This window comes from Notolepis coatsorum, assembly GCF_963971535.1.
Source record: "Notolepis coatsorum genome assembly, chromosome: 14".
In the NCBI taxonomy this organism is placed as follows: Eukaryota; Metazoa; Chordata; class Actinopteri; order Aulopiformes; family Paralepididae; genus Notolepis; species Notolepis coatsorum.
The window spans coordinates 44,104,782-44,129,160 of NC_140178.1; the positions used below are offsets into that span (position 1 = coordinate 44,104,782).

The 24,379-nt window shown below is 42.1% G+C and overlaps 1 protein-coding gene across 1 annotated transcript; it reads right to left on the minus strand.

Annotated features, from left to right (window-relative positions):
- Positions 1-14,695: 14,695 nt before the first annotated feature.
- Positions 14,696-24,064, minus strand: sox10 (SRY-box transcription factor 10). The gene is made up of 4 exons (XM_084328180.1): positions 23,934-24,064; positions 20,243-21,261; positions 16,829-17,076; positions 14,696-15,563 (listed from the first exon to the last, which is right to left on the minus strand). Exons 2-4 carry the CDS (start codon positions 20,674-20,676, stop codon positions 14,788-14,790), a joined length of 1,458 nt encoding a protein of 485 aa, XP_084184306.1. The 5' UTR covers positions 20,677-21,261; positions 23,934-24,064; the 3' UTR covers positions 14,696-14,787.
- Positions 24,065-24,379: the final 315 nt, after the last annotated feature.

The window sequence follows — 24,379 nt, forward strand, 5'->3', positions numbered from 1 at the left end:
AGGTAAACAGAGTAGCCATTCTTCAAAATCCTATGCCAGACAGCATATCAAATTTACAACAAATCTGCTTTTGTGTAATACATCTGTAAAGATACATCAAATACCAAAACAATCATGTACCCTTGACTCAGAATTGTCTTATTGAATTCTGCACAGCAGTAGTTTGTTTATACTATGTATGATAGTTAGACTAGGACCTCAAAATGAGTAGAAGTGAATGAGGATCCTGATACCTGGGAGGAATGGTGATGTTGACAGTGGACAACAGTGGTCGCTAGCTTACTTGTAGATGCACTTACATAGAGCTAAGACTGCTGAAACCTCTTTTTTATTTTTTTTATCTTTTTCTCTGCCCGATTTTCTATGCTTTTCTCCCCATCCCAATTTAGTCATTATGCCAATTCCCCCCCTCCCCTACCTGGTCGTTGTGCGCATGTTCCCCCTACTGGTCGGTACAAGGGAACCCTGAAGTCTACCACATGCTTCCTCCGACACATGCAGAGACAGCCAGCGGCTCTCTTTTCACCTGGCAGCGAGGACTCTCATTGGTGTAACGCGTGGGAGGTCACGCTGCCTTCACCACTTCCTGCCTTTCGCTGAGCAGGCGCCCAGACCTGACCTGTAGGCGTCGCTGTCCACAACGCCAGATTACCACCCACGACTTCCCTCCCGCTAACTCAGCCAAACGAGTTAGTATGACGATCGGCGCAAGCCGCAGAGACTGCTGAAACTTGACATGTTCTACTAAAGTGAAATATCCCTTTAAGCTGTAATGGCACTGAACCTGTTTCTAACAAACCAGCTGATATGACATTAGCCTCACAGGACAGTTAGACAGTCTTGTTTAAAATTCACCTGATGAAAATAATTACTAAAACTAAGTTAATGCTTTGTTTTTTTCCCTCCTGTATACCAAAATGTGTGTTGACAGTTTACCATCTTCATGGATGGATACAAATTGAAACTGTCAATGGTCTCCCTCTAGCTTCTCTCTCTCTCTCTCCACCCGTCATGCGAACACGTACACACACACAAACAAAACAGGGAAACAGTAACTTCATTGTTGAAGGAAAACGGCCATGGGTTGTTACCGTGGCAACAAGAAGCCCAACCCATGCTGGAAGAAAGGGGCAGCGAGGGTTGTCCATTCTAAAGGCCAATTGACCTATCTCAAGCCCAGCCCTATTCTCAATCCTCCAATCAAAAGTGTTGCTTCAAAATAGGGCTGGGTTTGAGATAGGTCCATTAACGGCTTTGATGTGAGGGACACTGGACAATCACACTCTAATCACTGCTTTATTTAAAAAAAAAAATTAAGTACTTTCCCGGTCAAGGCAGGATCTACGAGAAGTAGTACTGTGGTAAATGTACATGTGTATTAGTATAGATTAGTGTATAGGCTGCTGTACCTAAATACAGTGTGGAAGTTGAATAATGCTATATTGACTGGTAATAATAATATATGGTAAATGCTGAACAAGATGTTTTTTTATGTGTTATCTAATTCATCTTCTAATTTCCTGGGGGTGGGGGGGGGGTGAAAATCCAGTTTATGCTAGTTTTTAACGAGTGCGTTTCGCCACAGTCGGAGGATTTGATTATTAATAGCTTGAATCTGGGGAAACTTTTGATGAGGAGAGACGGTGCCTGAGGGCGGCACAGCGCTCCTTTCATGGGGCAGAGAGGCGGCGCATGTGACCAGCACCAACCACAGAGGACGCCGTCAGGTCACCAATCCCCATCCAGCCCAGGGCAGGTCGAACATCAACTCTCGCTCTTCTAGTCTCCTTGTCTACCTCTATTTCTCTGAATCCTCTCCTCCCTTCTCTATCCCTCGTCTCCCCCCTCTCTCTTCTGTTTCTTTCCTCTCGCCTTCTCAAATTCCCCTAACGTTACCCTGTCCCTCTGCTCACCCCAGCTTGGCGGCTTCTATCATCCTTTCGGAAGCATTTCACCGTCTCTCCAGCTAGAGTACTGGAATCTCATCTGGCTTATTTCAGCAGCTCGCTCACATTCACCTCTTTCATTTAGCCAGCTCCCTTTTAACCTGATATTATCCTTTAAATATAAGAAGTGAAACTTGGCAAATGTAAAGGTTCTCCATCTAGGTCCTGTGGCCCCTGTATTGGAACCTTTAAAGGTGCAATGGTGAACGTGTGTGTTAGGCAGTTCTTTTCACTTAGAACTCTTATATTTATTTATACTTCTTAACATTCAATAAATACTTTATTTGCCATTTTTGCTAATGCAATAGTTGACACGAAATGCATTTGGGTCCAAACTGTTCCCTGGCAACATAATTCCAGTGATACCACCTATATATAATAACTTAAGTTGAGAGGGTTTGCTGTTTTTTGGTACTGAATTACAACATTTTAAACCAGAAGTTGGTTAAAGGGGCACTTCACCAAAACACTGCTGATTTATTTTGCATATAATCACACATCATTTGTAAACGTGCTATATAAATAAAACTGACTTGACTTGACATCCAAAAAGGAAATGGTTTTGCACACATTAATTTAGTTTAACAGTTATTAGTTTTATTATGGGCACCAGTGATGTCATCAAGGACATTGAATCATTGTGTTGTGTTAATTACAGCTCAATGAAATGATAATAACAGTCCCTGTTAGACAAGGTATTGCAATTTTTTTCATCTACATCATTTCATGGTGCTGTAATTAACACAACACATGTTGTGCCATATTCAAACTAATTTACTCTCAATAACTGTCCAACTAAATTAATGTGTTCATTTCTACAAACTATACATTGAAATGAAAAAATTAAACTACATTTTCCTTGAAGGCTTTATGAAAATATGTTTATTTCTGAGGTTATGGCATATTAGAATAATTTTGAATCACTAAAATGAAACAGAAGATGAGTAGAGGTAAAATTAATGGGTTATTATCACCCCGTAATCTTTCATCAAACTTTAACTATGAATCCTTTGGGGGGAAACATACATAACGTTAACAAAAAAATAAAAACAGTTCGAAGCATAACCATTCCTTCACGAACCCTGGGACTGAAGAACTTAAATGTTTTTTTTTTATTTGCAGTTTTTGTATTGCAGTTGTAGAGTCAATCCGAATCACATGGAGGAATGTGATCTATCACAAGAAAGTAGACTTGAAATAATAAAGTGTGAAACCATTGTTCTTCTGAAAACTTAAAACAGAGTTATATTAGAATCCGCGCTGCCAGGTGAAAAGAAGCGGTTGAATGAATGAAAACTTTATTTAACAGATTGCAGAATGGGTACAATACAGTACGGCTCAATACACACAATTGTTAAGGGGATGCAGACCTGAGAAAGACGTTTGTCTTGTTTCCATCAGGGTCCCCCATTTTCAATTCATATAGACATTTATGACATACACAACATACATGACATTTATGGCATAGGAACATATAGGTATTTAGTACTGATACATTTGTGACATAAACGGTATTCAAATATACAGTACTGTTACCCCTAGATCCTGACAGAGTATATACATATGATGGGGAGGGGACTGTACATTAGGAGGGGGTGGGTGGGTGGGAGAGAGATATACATACGGCGGGGAGGGAATATATACATGCGGTGGGGAGGAGACTGTCTATTAGGAGGTGGTGGGGGTTTTCGAATTGCAGCCTCCCGTAGGTGCTCTTTAAGAGCGGTTTTGAATGTGGGTAGGGATTCACATTCCTTTACAGCTTTAGGTAGGGCGTTCCACATTGATGTGGCATAATTGCGAAACGTATTTAGTCCCTTGTTTGAGCCGAATCTGGGTTTAACATGATTTGTTGAGCTTCCTCTGGTGTAGTGGTTGTGGTATTCACTGACCTTTGGGAATATTTTGACATGTACATGGGTACCTTAGTCGTATAGTGTATCTTGTAGACCAGGCCCATTGCAAGTTGCTGTACTCTGTCGTCTACTCTAAGCCATCCTAGGTTGTCAAAGTGGGCAGGGGTGAGGTGGGTTCTGGGGGTAAGGTCAAGTAGTAGTCTGACTAGTTTGTTTTGTGATGTTTGTAATTTTGTTTTAAGCGCCTTTGAGGTGCTTTGGTACCATGAGGTGCACGCATAGTCATAGTACCCTTGAATGAGTGCTCCTGCCAGAGTCTTCAGGGTATTCTTGTTTACCAGAGAGGAGATCCGGTACAAGAATCTAGTTCGTTGGTTGACTTTTTTTATTACATTGGATGCCATTTTGTCACAGGAAAGATTTGCCTCTAGGATGGAACCCAGGTAGGTAATTTCGTCTTTCCTTGTGACAATATTGTCACCCACTGCAACTGAGAAGCCGTCGGTCTTGCTGAGTTTGTTATTTGAACCGAAGAGAATGGACTCTGTTTTGCCCATGTGTAATGATAGTTTGTTATCAGCGAGCCATATGCAGATTTTGCCTAGTTCCGAGCTGAGGGTTTTTTCAACCTGCAACTTGTTCTTGTCAGAGACCAGCAGGGCTGAGTCGTCCGCAAACAGGAACAAGTTGCAGTCACAGGCTGACGACATGTCATTTGCATAAATTAGGAAGAGTAGCGGTCCTAGTATGCTTCCTTGTGGAACACCACAGCTCACTGTGAGGGGGGGGGATAGAGTACCGTTTACCTCTACCATCTGTTCTCTCCCCTCCAGGTAGGATTGCATCCAGCTCACTGATAAGCTATCAAAACCAATTGCTTTTAGCTTGTCAATCAGAATGGAGTGATTGACAGTGTCGAAGGCCTTTTGTAGGTCCAGCATGACCATGCCGCAGTATTTGCCCGCGTCCACCTCTTGTTTGATGTGGTCGTTCAAATAGAGGAGGCATGTGTCAGTGGAGTGGGACGTTCTGAAGCCAGATTGGAATTCGTAGATTCGATTTTTTTCCGCCAGGTACTTTTCGACCTGTTCGAAGACTATTTTCTCCATGACTTTCGAGATGGAGGTAAGAATAGAAACAGGGCGGTAGTTGCCTGGGTCTAATTTGCTGCCCTTTTTGTGCAGAGGGGTCACTCTCGCAATTTTGAAGTCCTTGGGGACGTGTCCCTGTTTTATAGAGAGGTTTATTATGTGAGTGATGACTGGGGTGATGGCGGCTGCTGCGTCTCTGAGGAATTTGGAGGGGATGTTGTCATGGCCAGTGGCCTTGTTAGGTTGGAGGGTGCTCAATTTTTTGAGTACCTCATCGGTTGTTACCATTTCAAGTTTGAAGTCTTTGTGGACCCCTAGGTTTTTGTAGTATGCTACTATGTGTTCTACCCCATAATGCCCTGAGTGGGAGGGTAGTTTGTTTACCAGTGTTGTGGCTATGTTTGTGAAGAAGATGTTTAAGTAATTGGCTACATCCAGCTTGTCTGTGATGAGCGTGTTGTCTTTATGTTTATGTTTGAGAATCTGGTTTTAAGTTTTTTTTTACTGTAGCCTAGTTGATTATTGAGTAATTTCCAAAGTTCGCGGGGTTTGTTTTTGTTTTCCTCAGTTTTGTCGTTGATGAAATTTCTTTTTGCGGTTTTGATCATGGTGTTTACGTCATTTCTTAGTCTGTTTCTTTGAATTTTTTGTTCAACCACATGGGCTTGGAGTTCACTGTTTGAGCTTTTGGAAAGCTTTGTCTGACTTTTATGAAGTTCAGAGCATTTTTTGTCTCTGGTTTTCATAGCGGCCAGTATTTCAGTGTGCATCCATGGCTCAGCGCGATTTTTAACCCTGGTGGTTCTTATGGGTGCCATGTTGTTGAGTATTGCTGTGAAAATCATTTTGAATCCAAGCCATGTTTCTTCAACCTGTGTACCACTGAGTTCATCTGACCAGTCCAAGCTCCCCAGTTCTAGGTTAAAGGCCTCTCTAGAGTAAGTTTTGAGGTCTCTAGATGTGACTGTTTTGTGACAGCCGGCCTTCTGTTTTAGCTTTTTGCGGGTACAGAAAATCATATAATGATCACTTAACCCGCATGCTATCACCCCTTTATTGGAGATCATGGACTTGTCAGAGGTCAAAATGAGGTCAATGGCTGGACGTGTGTCGGAGGAAGCACGTGGTAGCCTCCACTCTCCCAGACCGACTGTGGGGGGTAAGTGCGCAGCGACCAGGAAGGGGATTGGGAATTGGCATAACGACTAACATTGGGATGGGAGAAAATCGGAGGAAAAAGGAGGGGGAAAAAGATTAAAAAAAAACAGTTATATTGTTCTTCATCTGAGGTACTCAGTTAAGAACCTTTCTGGAACCCAGACTTTTTAGTGTGTAGTGACCAGTGTTGTAGTACTCTAGTTCAGGACTCGTGACTCCACTTGGACTTGAGCACTGATGACTCGGACTTGGACTTGGACACGAGCATTGACTGCATTCGGACTTGGAAGGTGAAGACGAGGACTCGGACTTGTTAATTGATAAATACACTTATTTATTTAATATTTTTTTGTAATAGGCCCTAATCATTTGGCATAAGATATTGATGGCTAGTGCATTTGTTTGGCTATTGTGTCACAAAGTAAATAAACTCCCTTTGAAATGGTGACCGCTGTGTCATTTATGTTTAATGTAGACTTTATTTTATTTGTATGTCAGCTCTTTGACTGCCAGAGTGGAGGTGACTCAACCTTGATGACTTGGACTAGGGTAATGGGGAATCGACTCTGACTTGACTCTGGCTCTTCTTTGGTGACTCGGACTTAAGTTGGACTCTGACTTAAACACTGGGGACTCGAGGCTCGACTCAGACTCGAGATTTAGTGACTCGACTACAACACTGGTGGTGACAAGTGCTGGTGTGACCTGGCAGTTAGATACAGTGTCCTGTGGCTAGAAGGTCATGGGTTTGATCCCCATGAAAGCCACTTTCCATTCTTGTGGTACGTTACCAGAGCAAGGACTGTCTAACCATTCATATTACCAAGCCAGATACTTAAAGGAACACTCCAACATTATGGGAAATGTACTTACCGTCTTCTCCAGAGTCAGACAAGAAGATAGATACCAATTTCCTCTCTGCATTCAGTAGAAAGCTATCCGTCTGCAAGCTAACCTAGCTTAGCACAAATGAATGGGCACGGTTACGGACCAGCTAGCCTAGCTTTTGGCTAAAACACCTCTGTGTTTAGGCTAGTGGTCCATATCCACTTCCATTAATTTGTACTGTGCTAAGCTATCTTTCTATATTGAATGCACAGAGGAAATTGGTATCTATCTTCTTGTCTGAGTCTGGAGAAGATGGTACATTACACATAGTGTTCCTTTAACCTTTTCCTGTAACTAAAAATACACAGTAGGCATGGCCTTGCTTGTGCCTGTATTGCAGACCTTTTTATTCCCCACAACCCCAAAACTGTCAACAACCTCAAATCAATATGAGAGGATAGTCTCTGAGGCCAAATGAAATCAAAGCAAGGAAGATGTTATTCAAAAGGCAAATATGAATATATGTTCATAGAATTCCCAGTTTTATACTCAATTCATATGAGACATTGCCACTAATTGTCTGTCATGTGATACAACAGGCGTGGAACATGTATCCAGTGATGTCACTGTTGTAACATGCATGAATAGCTAATCAAATCGCTGTTATTCCCACTTGACTTAAATATTAATATATGAAGTGAACACATCCCGTGAACACAAACTAAGGAGCTCTGAGTGTAGTGATATAAAATGATTTTCTGCATTTTCAACACATAGAACAGGAGTCAGCAACCTTTTTGATACCAAGTTACATTTTTAAATGTTCTTGTTAATCAGTGTGCCATATCAACATTAAGGTAAACATTCAGTTTAATTATGACACTACATCAAAATGTAAATCTCCAACTACGATAAGATATTTAATTATATTCCATCCATATAGGCTACATGCATATAAATAGTTTTAATAACCATTTTCCTCTCATAACTATATGAGAGCGCTATACAAGAATGCTGCCGTCTTTATGAGATGCTTGCTTGCCATACCTGGACACATTCAGCCATGTCTGCCTCATCCTTGAAAGTCTTCTCATCAAGCGCCTTGGGTATGTGAAACGAGCTATATAAATTCAAGCCGATATTATTAGTTATTATCATGTTTGGTCTCAAAATGGCATTTGACACTCAATGTTCGGCAAACAACAACAGACTGACCCTTCTGATTGGCTCTGACCCTGAAATATCCCTGGTATATCAGTCAAACTACCATAAATAACAGGCTGTGCAACTGCCAACGGCTGTGAAACAGGTAACTTGGCGTGGGGATGAGAGGACAGTTCAACATTTCCAAAAAGGTTCCTCTCTTACACACATGCTAGCGTGCCATTGGTTAAGATACCATGTGCCAATGGTGGCACTCGTGCCTAAGGTTGCTGACCCCTGACATAGAAGCATGTTGGATCTCGCTAATAACATTTATTTTATATATCTCAATAATTGTTGTCCAATGACCCCAAACTAAGGGTCTAAGAAGTCTATAATGTTCATAATACAATAGTTAGTTCCAACCAAGTCATTTGATCAATGGGTGCTGATATTCAGTACAACAGCACTGGGACTGTATGTATCACTCCGCCACACAGGTATTCTATTAATAGATCTGGGTCAAATGGTACTAGCAATAATTGTTAGCATATATTTTCATCTACTTGGAGTACCAGATGGGTGGGGTCGACAGTTATATGAGAGCGATGATATGAATGTGTAACCTCTGTATCTCAGAGGTATGTGCACACATTGCGTCTCATTACACTGCTTGCTGTTTAAAATTTTTACAACTAAGTAATTCTCTCTTTAACTGTCATGCTCTCTAGTTACACCCCACCCCCCTCTCTCTCTCTCTCTCTCTCTCTCTCCATCTCTCTCTCCATCTCTCTCTCCTTCCCTATACTTTTGGAATGTTTTAATCCCATTACAGTTCCAACCTGAGAAGGGAGGGGTGGTTTTCAGTGGAGGAAGAGGAGGAGGAGGAGGAGTGTGGGTTGGGTAGTGGGGGTTGCAGGCTCTGGGTGCAGTGTGTATGAGAGTCCCTTTGTATCCCGGTGAAGCTCCAGGCCAGCAGCCAGTTATGGGTATGGCTCCCTCCTTGCCCCGTCAGCCTCCTCCCCCTGCTCGCTTTCAATGGCTCTCTTTGTCTTACCAAAGTATCACACAGCCGATTAAATAGAGGGAATTAGGAGTCAGGCTTAACCCGCAACATGCACACACACACACACACACACACATACATACAGAGAAAGAGAGAGGCCTGCATGTACACACAGGCACGCACACAGATACACACACATGCATAACTACCCATGCTCAGACACACAAACACACACACATGCAACAAACTTCAAACATGCGCATGAGCATCCAAACCCTATCACATTCTCATACAGGATTTGAGCACCAGGACCAGCTAGTCTAGCTGGTGGCTAGTGGCCCAGCCGGTGTTCGAGTAAAGGACAGTGTTTTGTGTTCAGGGTCCTGACTGACCTGCAAATGAAGCAGTAACGGTCCTGCATGGCCAGTGTTGACAAGCGGACATTACATTATAGCCAATGAGTGGAGATGGAATGTGATGATGCTGCTCTCATTCTGACTCTAATGGAATCCGTCGTCCACACGGTTTAATTCTATACACGCGTGCGCGAGGTGTCAGCGGTCATGCTCACAGCGGTCCTGACGCAGGCCTCACCTGGACACAACCGCAGGATATCTAGTCCTGCCTGCTTTGGAATTATCTTGAAGAGATAAATGAAGTGCAATTGACCTATCTCAAACCCCACCCTCTTTCCATGATCCACAATGGGTGCTTCCCCGATAGGTCAATTCAGTAATGAGTATGAGGCAAATTAAGGCAGGTCTGGAAAATCTGAAAAAGTATGGGAAATGTATTTGATAGTTTCCAGCTCCTGAAACGTTTGGGGGGTTGTAAAAAATCATACTGTTCAGCCGTACACAGCATTACACAGTTTATGCAGTATGCAATTGTGTAATTTCACATTGTGATATTTGTTGTGGTTGAGAATAATCTTCAGTTACTGCAGAGACCTCGTTGGAAGTTATAGTGTCGTGCCATTATCAACATACATCATACGGTCTGGAAAGAATACAGAATTTTTACACACGAAAAACGTGCAGGAAACATGTGCCTTTTGTCAAGGCTGTAGCTGTGGATTGTCATGGTTCCACCCTGGGCGGCTACGTGGCGTAGTGGGCAAGGCGCTCGCCACGAATGCGGAGACGTTGGGATCGCCTGTTCGATCCCAGCGCTCCACATTGCTTTCAGTTTAGCTGGTCGTTCATACTAATACACATTGGCCGTATTAGGGGGTGGGAAACTGATGGGTGTGGATCGGGCGTTGTGGACAGCGACTCCTACAGGTCGGTTGGTGCGCCTGCGCAGTAGAATCAGGAAGTGTCGGGGGCAGCGTGAGCCTCCCACGCGTTACTCCTCGCCACTGAGAGATCGAGCTGCGCAGGTGAAAAGATGTGACTGCTGTTACCTCAAGTACAGGAGGGGACTTGTGCTATGTATGACTTAGTCCACATTGCAGCCGGCTTGTGGGAGGCAAGAAACAGCGTTCGTGACAGGGGAGGGTTGAATTGGATGATACGAAATTGGGATGGGAGAAAATATAGAAAATGGGAGAAAAAGTGGATAAAAAAAAAAGAGTAAATCCACCCTAAAATATAATTCACTATGTTATTTCTATAATATTGTACAGGTCAGTTTTCATGTCTGAATATAAACAAGTCCCTCTTTAAACTGAAGACCTGAGAGACAAAACTCTAGTGATGATATCCTCAAGAGACTAATCTGGGAGCTGCTTCATAGACATAGGACACTATGACAGTACCCATAGTGATTGTACTGGGATATGATGACAGTACCCATGGTGATTCTACTGGGATATGATGACACTATGACAGTACCCATGGTGATTCTACTGGGATATGAGGACACTATGACAGTACCCATGGTGATTCTACTGGGATATGATGACACTATGACAGTACCCATGGTGATTCTACTGGGATATGATGACACTATGACAGTACCCATGGTGATTCTACTGGGATATGATGACACTATGACAGCACCCATGGTGATTCTACTGGGATATGATGACACTATGACAGTACCCATGGTGATTCTACTGGGATATGATGACACTATGACAGTACCCATGGTGATTCTACTGGGATATGATGACACTATGACAGCACCCATGGTGATTCTACTGGGATATGAGGACACTATGACAGTATCCATGGTGATTCTACTGGGATATGAGGACACTATGACAGTACCCATGGTGATTCTACTGGGATATGAGGACACTATGACAGCACCCATGGTGATTCTACTGGGATATGAGGACACTATGACAGTACCTATGGTGATTCTACTAGGATATAGTTTTCTGATTCAGAGCTGTAAGCCCTACATTTAAATAAAACCCATTTGGATGTAATAGCTCAAACTAAAATTCTGTGTACCCACAAAGTTCCTCGTCGACAATTTCCTATGTCTATAGATATTGACCTGCTGTCACGAATCATTGGAATAACACAATGTAGATTCTGTTTTAGAGCGGAGATTCAAGCCTGACAAACTGAATTGACGGTTGGCTTGAGTAGATTGTGAAGCATGAAGAATGAAGCAGTCATGGAGTCAGCAGAAGCCATACATTGTTTGCCTTAGTTTCAGTTTATTATTTACAATGATGTTATGTGAAGATAACAAATACATTTCCACTTGCAAAGAATATTATTCATAGTATTCTCATGATGCACATGGCACAATGCCACCATTTGCCAAGGTTGTCATGTAATGATAATCACCTGTTGTTTGCAACCTAGAAGTCGCAAACAACAGTGATATAACCTATTTGTATAAATTGGAGGATATATTGTGAATATAGCATTTAGGCCGGTTTCTCTGTCAGCACCATTTTAACTTTTTTTTTTAATTCAAGCCTCACTAAGAATGTTCACTGAGTGCCCAGAGATGGTGTAAAGGTCAAGACCAACTCCCCCGATCTGGAAATGCTTCTCATTCTACCCTTGCTGGCCTGGGATCGAATCCCGCCTGAGCCTCTACCGCCCCCATGCTCCTTCATGAAAAAGAAAAAAGGATGTTCCTTGAGACGGACTGGTAGAAAAGCAGAGAGAATACAGATTTATTTAGTGTGAGAAGAGGAAAGAAGTCCATTAATCATCATTATCACTTCTCCATGGTTTCATTCAGGCTCATACAGTATTTACAGTTGTTTTGTTGTGCTGCACAAGTGGGGAAAATACAAAGCATAACAGTAAAATGACAGTCAGTGTTTTCTTCACGCACACACAAAAAAGGTTAACAGCGCACAAAATACCAGCAAATATAAATAATAAATGTAATATTCATAACAACAACAACAACAACAACAAGTATTTCACACAAATAACAATTCAGGATGTAAAAATGAACTATCCTCTGCTTTTTCTTGGTACATAGTTAAACAAAAATGAAAAATGTAAGCTTTTGATGACCCGGAAAGTATCAAAGCAGACCAAACGTATATGGTATGGATTTGTGTCAAATAATGATGTACTATATTAGAGTGATATACATTAGAGTAAATACAATAAAATAATTATTTCACATTACAAGATGGAGGATATCAAACCTGACTTAAGAGGCACGTTGTCAAGGAAGTGCTTGTTTGTTTATTTGTTTGTTTGTTTGTGTGTTTGTTTGTTGGTTTGTTTTTTCAACATGGGGGAAGATTAGTTTCCAGGTGCGAACACATAACAGTCCCACAGACCCTACATGGAATTATCCTCAACCACTAAGCCTCTTACATTAGAATGTTTACTGATTTTTCTTCTTCTTTTTCTTTTTACAGTAGCTGACGTGATAAAATAGAGACAACCCCATTATTTGAAAAATACATATAGATTGTTGCTTTTCTGTTTCTCTCGATTAGCTGGCTTTTCATTAGGGCAAAGGCACGGTTAAAACATGTAAGGGTATCACTCTTCTTAACGTATAAACTCCTACCGGTACATGCAATCTCTCGCTCACTCAATCTCTGACAACTGTGTGTCAATAATGACGTCTCGCACACTGAGAAGAGACTCCGGGACTAAAAGAGGTAACAAAAACACTACACAATTACAATGTACACGTCTAACATTTTATAATGAACACATGATACACATTTTGAATGTCACACAAAAGAAATGCGAGGGCAGTGGTGCAGACTTTCAGTGTAGATAGTAATAATGGCAAAAGCATTCGACAATATTTATAGTACAGTAACTTGTTAAAACAGTGAAAGAACATTATATATTCTAAGGTACAAAGAGATTGACCATCATGTTGGTCAATGAAAAGGGATTATCTGTATAAATAGAATTCTGCATCGTGAATATCCTTGAATCCTATCCTATATAAATCGAATACTTTTGAAAACTCAATCACTTTCATTGATCAGTGCCATATTGTGAATTATCCAAAATATTAACTTGAGGTTGATACCAAATACTGTACAATACAGATTTATTTGTAAGGTACAATAAGTCACATTGGAAAACTTTGTCAACTAAGAGAAAACGAATTGGCTACATAATCTAAAGGTAGTGTTGACTGTCGTGTTGGGAGAAACATAACAACATTTGTTTCTTCTCTCTCTGTTTAAAGTTTTGGTCTCAAAACTTTGGTCTTTTTTCTTCTTTTTTTTTACAAAACATTATACCTCAACTGTAATATACATTTAAAATTTCCAAGCACATTCAATAAGATATCCTGAAGTTAGTCCATAATTATCTACTGTAACATGGCATCCGTTTTCTGACTAAACAAATACTTCATAACCTACTCAAGGTTTGATGGCGTTTTCTTTATATTCCATGAGCCCTCATCATGTATAAAAGACAATATATTGTAAATGAATGTAATACGATATTGTATAATGGAGAAGGAACAAGAAATGTGCCTCTGAAACCACAACAGGCTGCTTTCAAAACAAAACTAACAACACTTTAAAGGAACAGGCGATATTATGGGAAATGCGCTTACGGTCTTCTTCAGAGTCAGACAAGAAGATACTGAAGATACCAATTTCCTCTCTGTGCGTTCAGTAGAAAGCTAGCTGGCTGCAACTAGCCTAGCTTAAGTGGATACAGACCAGCTAGCCTAGCTGTTGGTCAAAAGCACTTTCCCCAGGGTTTTAGCTAGGCTAGTGGTCCGTATCCCCTTCCATTAATTTGTGCTAAGCTAGGCTAGCTTGCTGCCGGATAGCTTTCTACTGAACTCACAGAGAGGAAATTGCTATCTATCTCCTTGTCTGACTCTGGAGAAAACAGTAAGTGCATTTACCATAATGTTGGCGTTTTCCTTTAAACTTGCCTGAGAGGTGAATGGGCTATGGCCAAGCACTTTGGCAGTTTGGCACCTACAGTACACATCCAATACCATTAAACCATTTCAATGAGGAGCCTTCTCATTTTTATCTAGGATGAGTTTGGCTCTTTCTAACCCAAACCTCACAAAACAAGGATCTAAACCTTCCAGGTCTTTTGATACTGAAGTAATACACTCACTGACTACTACGCTGTGTGATACCCCAGATAATCAAACAAGCTCCAAACGCTCCAAACTCCGAGGTCCTCCTTGGGCCACGACAGCCTCTCTACGCCTGGGCCAGACCAGTACGTACGGGGTCTCTCCCCACCTGTTCCCCAGTGCCCGCCCCCTCCCCCCAACCCAGACCCACGTCACCGTAACCAACGCTGCTGCTGCTGCTGCTACCCTCTGGGTCTGACACAGGGGTATGAATCTGCACCATTGCCCTCTGGTCCTGGTGTCTGTCATGGCCGTGACAGTGTGGTGTAGACTGGCTGTTCCCAGTGCGTGGGGCTATGGGACTGGGGCACGCTGGCTGGGTCAGTTATGGCAGTGTACAAGGGCCTCTGGGAGGGCCCCATGTAGGAGAAGGCAGAGTAGAGCCCCGAGGCCTGGCTGGAGTGGGCGTAGTACGACCCTGGGGCCTGGTGCTCAGCGTACTCTGCGAACTGAGCCCTGGAGGCCTGCAGCGAGGGGAAGGCCGAGCTGTAGTGGGGCAGGCTGAGGGGGGTGTAGGTGACGTGGGATACTGCCGAGGCCGCTTCGGCAAAGTGGCCCCCCGCCTCACTCTTGATCTGGGCCTTGGAGGGGTCGGAGCTCAGTGAGGAGCCGTGATGCTGCTGCTGCTTGGAGAGCCAGGCCGCAGAGTGTCCGCTGGCCGCGGCCAAGGCCGAGGAGATGCCATAGGCATACGGAGAAGCTGTGGGGCCCGCCGCTCCGGACCCGGCACTCTGCCCGACACCCGGGTGCCCATTGGGGGGCAGGTATTGGTCGAACTCATTGACGTCAAAAGGCTCCATGTTGGCCATCACCTCGTGGCTAATTTCGCCAATGTCCACGTTTCCGAAGTCGATGTGAGGTTTACCGGAGCCCGGAGCGCCTGAGCCTCCCTCTGCGCCTACCCCTATGACTCCACGCGAGCCCCCGGCTCCACCGCCATCCCTCTTCCCATCCCCTCCCTTCCCAGACTGAAGCTCTGTCTTGGGGGTGGTGGGGGGTGTAGGAGGACTGTGGCTCTGGCCTAAAAACACAAAATGAAGAAGATGAAGGTACGTTATTTTTGTTTGTATTTCAGTTAGAATAGGTCTACTCTGATACCATAGCTACTAGCCTGGTGTTCTCATTATTGTCCTATTCTATCCTACTCTATCACACCATGTTCTACTCTATTGTGCCATATCCTATTCTATTCTATCGCACAATGTTGTATTCTATTCTATTAAATTAGATTCTATCACAATGTTCTATTCCATTCCATTTTATTGCATGTTATATTAAATTCTATTTAGTGCTGTCAAGCGATTAAAAAAATGTATCTAATTAATTACAGGATTTGTAATTAATTAATCTAATTAATCGCATTTTAATCGCATTACCATTTTATGCCTCATATTCTATATTCTATAATCATATTTCAAATTGCATGTGTCCGGATGGCAGAATTCAGTACTGTATCTACAAAACCTTCTGTTTAATCATCTTCCATCTATTAATTTGCTTAGATTTTTCAGGTCTGGTCAATTTGAGCATGGTGTTATTCACAGTCAAAGATAAAAAAAAATGTATTGATATTCTCATTTGGTTCATTACAATTTACTCAAAATAAAATGTTCATTCAATCAATCACCATGCAGATTGATTGATTGAATGAAAATGTTATTAACAGATTGCAGAATGGGTACAATACAGTACGGCTCAATACACACAATTGTTAAGGGAATGCAGACCAGAGAAAGACTTTCGTCTTGTTTACATCAGGGTCCCCCATTTTCAATTCATAATGAATTGTAAGTAAGGGTGCAACTTGCACCGTGCAATCCATTCTTTGTGGATCTAACCCACAGTATTTCTGACACTGGGAATACATTCCCTGAGATTCATAGATGTCCCTAGAATCAGATACCAAGAACATGCAAATGGACCATATTAAAAAAGAATTGTAAATGTGTATTCTACATGCTTATGGAATGAATGATACAAAAAAAAAATTATTATTATAAAAAAAAAAAAATTGTAATTAATTTTGAGTTAATTTTCATAACGCGATTATTTGCTGTGTAATTAATTAATCTAATTAACGCGATAAACTGACAGCCCTAATTCTATTATATTGTATTCTATTGCAACATGTTCTATTCTATTCTATTATATTGCACAATATTCTATTATATTCCAGTCTATCGTACAATGTTCTATTGATATATTCTATTCTATGCTATTCAACACCATGTCCTAACAGTGTGATAGCGTCAGTGGGACGGCGTTAGGTGGGAGCTGTTGGCCAACCTGCAGCATGAGGGTGGTGCCCATCGACCAGAGGGATCCTGTCTCTACTGTGGGCCACATCCAGGTGGAGGCCCTTGTAGAGGGGGACCTCCCCCTCCGAGTGGCCGTCAGCCTCGCTGCCGGAGCCAGGCTTGCCATTCTTGCGACGGCGTGGCTGGTACTTGTACTCAGGGTAGTCCTTTTTGTGTTGCTTCCTCAGCCTCTCGGCCTCCTCGATAAATGGCCGCTTGTCGTTCTCATTGAGGAGCCTGGGGAAAGAGAGACAGATGGACTGTTGATTGATTGATTGGTTGATTGGTTGATTGATTGGTTGTTTGATTGATTGGTTAATTGGTTGGTTGGTTAATTGGTTGATTGATTGGTTGCTTGATTTGTTGATTTATTGGTTGATTGGTTGAATTGTTGATTGATTGATTTATTTATTGATTGATTGATTGATTGATTGATTGATTGATTGGTTGATTGGTTGACTAATTGATTGATTCCTGACATTAAGTTAGTAATAACATAACAGTATGGATTAATCATTTGTGTTGAGTGACTGAAATGAGAGAGGGCTGTAAGAGAAACTTGAAGTAAACCAGAGAGGGGCGGGGCTACACAGCTGCCTGCTGATGAATCAGCACGTTATATTCCAAGGAATATATTCCCAGGGCCAACGTATGGATTCAACGGCATCAAAGAACACATATGGTCAAAGTCAAGTCTCATTGAAAGCCATACTATGCACCAATAGCGGCATTTCTTTTCTCACATAATTGAACGTTTTTACAATACATGTTTGAATATTTTTATTATTACATAAGGCTGTTTTAGTTTGTCTAGGTAGCCTGATCCACTCCATGAACCCTCACAGCTACATCTAAAGTTACGCCTGCCAGGGGATTTTCACTGCTAGACAGTAATGCAATTACAACACAAGCCAAAGATGTATCCAGTCTGTGTGTGTGCGGTGCACCAAACCCAGGCCTGACCGAGCTGTTGGGACTGGCATGAGAAAATCACCACCTTTTTCAGTGTCCCAGTTCATCATGTTTCTGGGCCAATTAACCAATCATGATTCCCGAGCCCGAGGTCAAGTCATCATCTAATTAATGCTGGGTCCTTACAAGGTTAATGAATTAGGCAGCCCTTGGCCTTCTTATTAACAAGCCGCCAGCATGCAGCTGTAGGATGAGTACTGCTGGAAGGATGAGAGGGATACCAAGTATAGAGGAGACAGGATGTTCTCGCTGAAGGTACATGTATGTAGGCAGGGGTCTCTTGACCATCTCTATGCACACGATTAACCCTTTCACTGCCACACTACAAAGGGTTAATGCTTTTCACTACCACACTACAGAAGGTTAACCGTCTGTAGTGTGGTAGTGAAAGGTTAACCGTCTGTAGTGTGGTAGTGAAAGGTTAACCGTCTGTAGTGTGGTAGTGAAAGGTTAACCGTCTGTAGTGTGGTAGTGAAAGTTTAACCGTCTGTAGTGTGGTAGTGAAAGTTTAACTGTCTGTAGTGTGGTACTGAAAGGTTAACAGTCTGTAGTGTGGTAGTGAAAGTTTAACCGTCTGTAGTGTGATAGTGAAAGTTTAACCGTCTGTAGTGTGGTAGTGAAAGGTTAACCGTCTGTAGTGTGGTAGTGAAAGGTTAACCGTCTATAGTGTGGTAGTGAAAGTTTAACCGTCTGTAGTGTGATAGTGAAAGTTTAACCGTCTGTAGTGTGGTAGTGAAAGGTTAACTGTCTGTAGTGTGATAGTGAAAGTTTAACCGTCTGTAGTGTGGTAGTGAAAGGTTAACTGTCTGTAGTGTGGTAGTGAAAGTTTAACCGTCTGTAGTGTGATAGTGAAAGTTTAACCGTCTGTAGTGTGGTAGTGAAAGTTTAACCGTCTGTAGTGTGATAGTGAAAGTTTAACCGTCTGTAGTGTGGTAGTGAAAGTTTAACCGTCTGTAGTGTGGTAGTGAAAGTTTAACTGTCTGTAGTGTGGTACTGAAAGGTTAACAGTCTGTAGGCCTATTGATTCACATGACCATTATGGCATGCTCAGGTTGGGTTCCAGAACAGGGTGGAAAGGAACCCAACCTGAGCATGATATAAAAGAAAAATATTCGCTGTATGAATCAATAGGGTATGGCCCACCACTTTCTTATGTGCCACAGCTCACAAATGGAAAAACATTCTGTCATTAGTGCTAAAATAATCTGAGCTGTACAACTGAGCTGAGGGAATTAAAAAGAAAAAGTAATTCCCTTGAGTGCTATTTATTCCAACGAAACGGCAGTGAATTAAGTGGTCTATGAAATTAGGCTGATTCAGAGAGACATGTGACCATATAGCGCATGCACGCACACACACACACACACACGCACACACACACACACACACACACACACACACACACACACACACACACACACACACACACACACACACACACACACAAACACTCTACATCAGCTGTATTTTCTCAAGACTAGTGTTTCCCAACCGGTGGGTCATGACCCAAAAGTGAGTCACGAGACATTCTGACACGAAGTCATGCACAAAGAACAGCGAAGATATATGGTATAGTGTTAAATGAATGTATTGGGTCGCAACTAAATGCATAGAGTACTGTATAGGATATTGTGATGGAGGTCTGTGTTGTAGTAGGTTAGTTAGTTATAACAGTTTATCAGTCACACACCCAACAAACCTTATTTCACCTCCTATACTTCTGAATTGAGCCCCCCTAAAGCCTGGTTTCTTAAACTATGGGTTGCAGGCTTTCAGTGGGTCCATGACGACAGTAATATATTTGTGTGATACGTTGCAATGAGCCTGGGTCCCCACATAACAACAGTAGTAATATGTTTGTGATATGTTTCAATGAGCCTGGGTCACCACATGACAACAATATGTTTGTGATATGTTTCAATGAGCCTTGGTCCCATCATGACAACAATAGTAATATGTTTGTGATATGTTTCAATGAGCCTGCAGGGTCACATGACAACAGTAGTAATATGTATGTGATATGTTTCAATGAGCCTGGGTCACATGACATCAGTAGTAATATGTTTTATATGTTTCAATGAGAGACTATTGTTGTAAAAGTCTACAAAACAGATGTGTTTAAATAACACTTCCCCGAGCACACACACATACACACACACACACATACAAGAATGTGTTGAAAAACAACACAAACACACAACGTTTTAGAGTGATTTTAAATCTATGGAAAGTTTAAGAAAAACAACAAAGTAAGAGAGAGTTGCTTTAAAAATGTGGGACCCATATAGGCTACTTTGCTCTTTGCCCTTTTGAACAGTCAAGTGGGTTTATTTTTCTTATTTGTGACTGAGAGACTGTCTCAATCAGAACTTAAACCTAGCGTTACTATATTCAGAAGTCATTTGTTTCAGATTTCAACCACCAACCTCACCTCCACAGCTTCCCCAGGGTTTTACTGAGTTCAGCGTTGTGCAGGTGGGGGTACTGGTCTGCTAGTTTCCTCCTCGCCGCCTGCGCCCACACCATGAACGCATTCATGGGCCTCTTCACGTGCGGCTTGCTCTTGTTGCCGGAGTTCACGCGCACGGGCATGGGCACGAGGGTCCAGTCATAGCCGTTCAGCACCTGGCTCACCGCCTCGCGGATACCGATGGGAAAACGGTCGTCCTCTTCGTCCGATTTGATGGAGAGCCTGCCCACAGTAGGCTTCGTCTCGTCGTCCATCCCCGACAGTTGGGACTGCTGACCGGGAGAGTCTCCCCCACCGGCGGGGCCGGAGGAGTGACCCGGAGACAGCGAGTGGCTGTCTTCCGAGACCCCCGGACTCATCTCTACCTCCGACAAACTCTGCTCCTCTCCAGACATCTCTTGCTCTCTCTCTCTCTCTCTCTCTCTCTCTCTCTCTCTCTCTCTCGCTCTCTCTCTCTCTCTCTCTCTCTCTCTCTCTCTCTCTCTCTCGCTCTCTCTCTCTCTCTCGCTCTCTCTCTCTCTCTCTCTCTCTCTCTCTCTCTCTCTCTCTCTCTCTCTCTCTCTCTCTCTCTCTCTCTCTCTCTCTCTCTCTCTCTCTCTCTCTCTCTCTCAAAAGACACAGCTTCCAGGTGCGTAGAGGGTGCAAGCCTATAGGTTATTCCTGTATGGTGAAATCTACTTCCTAAACGGATGACTGAGAATGGCTATCCTTTTTTTTCTTAAATGGAGGAGACTATTATTGGCCTGCACTTGGGAGTATAGACTAGTAATTTCCCTTCAGCAGGTCACTCTCGTCTCGAGGTCTCCTTTATAATATAAACTGCCAGTCAGTCTCGACTCTTAATCTCCGTTCCAAAATTCTGTTAGGATTCCACATCAAAGTTCTTTCCATGCTCTACACCTCTTTGTTCCAAACCACCCTAGTCTACTTCTCCTGTCCTCCCCTCGGGTTGTCCTGTGATGGTTGTCTACAGCAAAGTCCTGGAAAGAAACAAATGGATTACTTTAGTGGCTCTAGAGAGTATAGGGACACAAGTAACGTTTGGAAGAGTTGCTGTTCTATGAGAACTTCACCCTTTTGTATCATGGTACAAAAAAGTACCTTGGCATTTCCATTGTTTTTGGTCACTACGATGATGATGGTGACCAAAGAATGATGGGAATACCATATTGGTATCATGCTTTAAATTGGGTTATGGTCTTATTTAAGTACAAAAGTAATACCATGGTCAATTGTCTGTAGCCTACAATGGCCGGTATAGGCTACCATGGCAAAAGTTAATCCAGTATAGGCCTTCTAACAGGATACTTTTTCGGGGATAGAAGATTGTTTATGGAAATATGATGGAACATGATTGTGCTTTCCTTAGCTAGGTTTTATTTTATCATAAGATCAAGAATGAGCATGCACATTTATGCCTAATGAATAATGATGACGACGTGAAGGCGAGTCAATTTAAGTGTAACCAGGCATACAGGCGCACGAGGTCCAACTCCAAGCAGGCGTGTTATTCCAGCCCAAGCCTCACTCCTGCTAACAAGCTACTGTTTAAGGTGTAGGTTATTCCAAGCTCCCCGGAGAGAAAGTGTTGGAATAATATGAGCCCGAGGCAGCACAGGCCTTCGATTTATACCCCGTGCCTCTTAGAAAAACATGGACTGGCGCTGGAAATATAAACCGCGCGTGGGTGCGCGTGTGTGAATTAGACACTGTCTGTTTGTGAAAAAGTATAGGGGCCTGTCTATTGGGGGACAAAGTGTGGCGTTGTTGTGTCCATTTAAATCAACAACTTCTTGCAGGCTCGACAGGGCCTTGGTGTTTTAAATCAGCGAGCCTACCGTGAACCTCAACAACATACAACATATCATATTGCTAGAGTTGAGAAATTGTTTCTCATGTGTGTCCAATCACATTATAAACGATCTTGTCTGTTTACATGTAGGGCAACTGTCTTATACTGTGGGGCATATAGGACTATTTGTTAGAAAGAAAGTTTGGTTGAAACTTATAGGAGTTATGGCTAATTTCTTCATTCAAATAGTATGGTAATTACACGTGACTCGTTGTAAGGCATTGGTCCTTAAAAGTACTGCTGTAAATAAAATTTTAATTAACATAAGTGCAGGTTAGATAAAGTATCCATTTTGGCACACACCTAAAGCAACAGTGCATGTAAGTTTAACCATCTGTCGCACATTAACAATTTAGCGCCTGGGCTGCAGGGGTGACGTCTTGATTAGCACCATAACGTCTCTCTGTGCGTTTGTTATTAAAAAAGACAAGGTGTAAAGATAACATATAGCGGTCCCATGCTAATTATGCTTTTGTTACAGTAACATATTCCCCTTTGTATGAAATCTTGACTGTATCTAAGCCGACTGAATCTTGTGATTTATAACTAATGTATTTAACAGATTGATTGGTTGATTCTGATTGATCGATTGATTGATTGATTGATTGATGATCAACTCATTTGCAACATTTGTTCCACTTTTATTCAGTGGCAGAAAATGCTACTTTTTTTTTAATGCCTTACAAATTAAGTATTTCTTTCATTAGGTTGCTTCACAGATCAGGATTAGCGAAGTGAGTAAAACAAAAAAAAATATGGCTAATTGATTTACAAACAAGAGTTGCATGCCAGTTTGTGGCCGTCCACTTTGGAGCACTTTTATTTAATTTACCATCTGTTTACAAAATATAGATTGTTTTCCACACCCCGTTTTAAACTGTAATTATGGTGTCTAATTTTCCAACATAGAGCGTATTTACTGTGGCATGATGCATTTTGGCTACATGAAAGAAAACTTCAAACCGCTTGACCTAACAATAACTTGCCCTTAATTTGCTTGTAGAATATTTTTCTTTCTTCAGCACTGTTTATTCCAATTAGTTTTACAATATGCATGTTTGATGTTATCAAACCCCAGTAACACCTTATGTGGCTTATTCTGTTCAAAATCCAACAGTAACGAAAATTACAATTAAAGGCAGCAGGTTACACCCTCGTTTGAAAGGGCCCGGGGGATATATTAGATGTATCCCGGGTCAGAGCTCTTCTGGCTCGTTTAAAGATAATAATTTGAACATATTTATGTTGTGACAATTGAGAGATAATATAACTCGTCAGCTTGAGAGGAAATGCTACTGTATGCTACTGCCCACTCGTCTTCTTAAGGAAATAGCCCGAGTTTAACCTGCATATAATTTTGTGCGTCAAACGCTAAAAGCAGACTGTAAAACCTATTTGAACTTTAAAATTCTGCAACAAATGACCTGAAACACGCGCAGGTGCTAGCCTGTGTTTTAAGAAAAATATTCCGTCAAAAACCTTCATATACAAAAAAAGTTAAACATTGAAGCGATTAATTCAAAATAGTTGTAGTTATGCAATATACTTGTAAATTATAATAGTCACTATAACAATAATGATCCATGTGATGGTTCTCAGTCAGGCTATATGAAGATTATTATTAACATTATGATTACTACAACAATCATGATCATATTTAATGTTGTGATGTGATTCTGCCCCCATATATACACACTTCACAACTTTAAAGATCAAGAAAAGAAAGATAGTGCGTGAGAACAGTATAGTAAGCAGTAAGTAACAGAGAGAGGAAAGTATTTCAAACGCTAAGCGCCTTACTTCAGCAATGAAAAAGGAGGTCGCCCGCTTAGCACGAGAGTCCGTGTGTTCCCGAGTGTTCCAAAGTGACGCTCACTCCCCAGCCCCCTCGCTCGCACTGCCCATGAATGCCTGCTCTGTGTCCCGCGCCGAGACTTAAAGAGCTCCGTTGTGTGACCGAAAGAAAAAAAGTGGGGAAGGAGCAGCGAGCTGACGCGGTGCGAGATGAGCGATCTCTGTGATTGGTTGGTGATTATTTCACTCGCTTTCCTGCAGGGCGGGCTCTGTCTCTCTCTCTCCCCGCGACAGTATTTGGGGGGGGGGGGGTGTTGCCAGATAATTTATCTTTGAAACTTATATTACATGGAGCGTAGAATACCATGCTGTTTTTCTAATGAAATAAAATAAAATGCTGTAGTATTTATTTTTCAAATGGACCTGATGTTGTGTGTAATTTGGGCATTGGC

Coding starts and splice junctions, on each gene's coding strand:
- sox10 (XM_084328180.1), bottom strand. CDS start 20,676: ATGTCTGGAGAGGAGCAGAGTTTGTCGGAGGTAGAGATGAGTCCGGGG. Junction 17,077..20,242: donor ACCCTGGGGAAGCTGTGGAG/GTGAGGTTGGTG, acceptor CTCTTTCCCCAG/GCTCCTCAATGAGAACGACA. Junction 15,564..16,828: donor GCACCACCCTCATGCTGCAG/GTTGGCCAACAG, acceptor TTGTGTTTTTAG/GCCAGAGCCACAGTCCTCCT.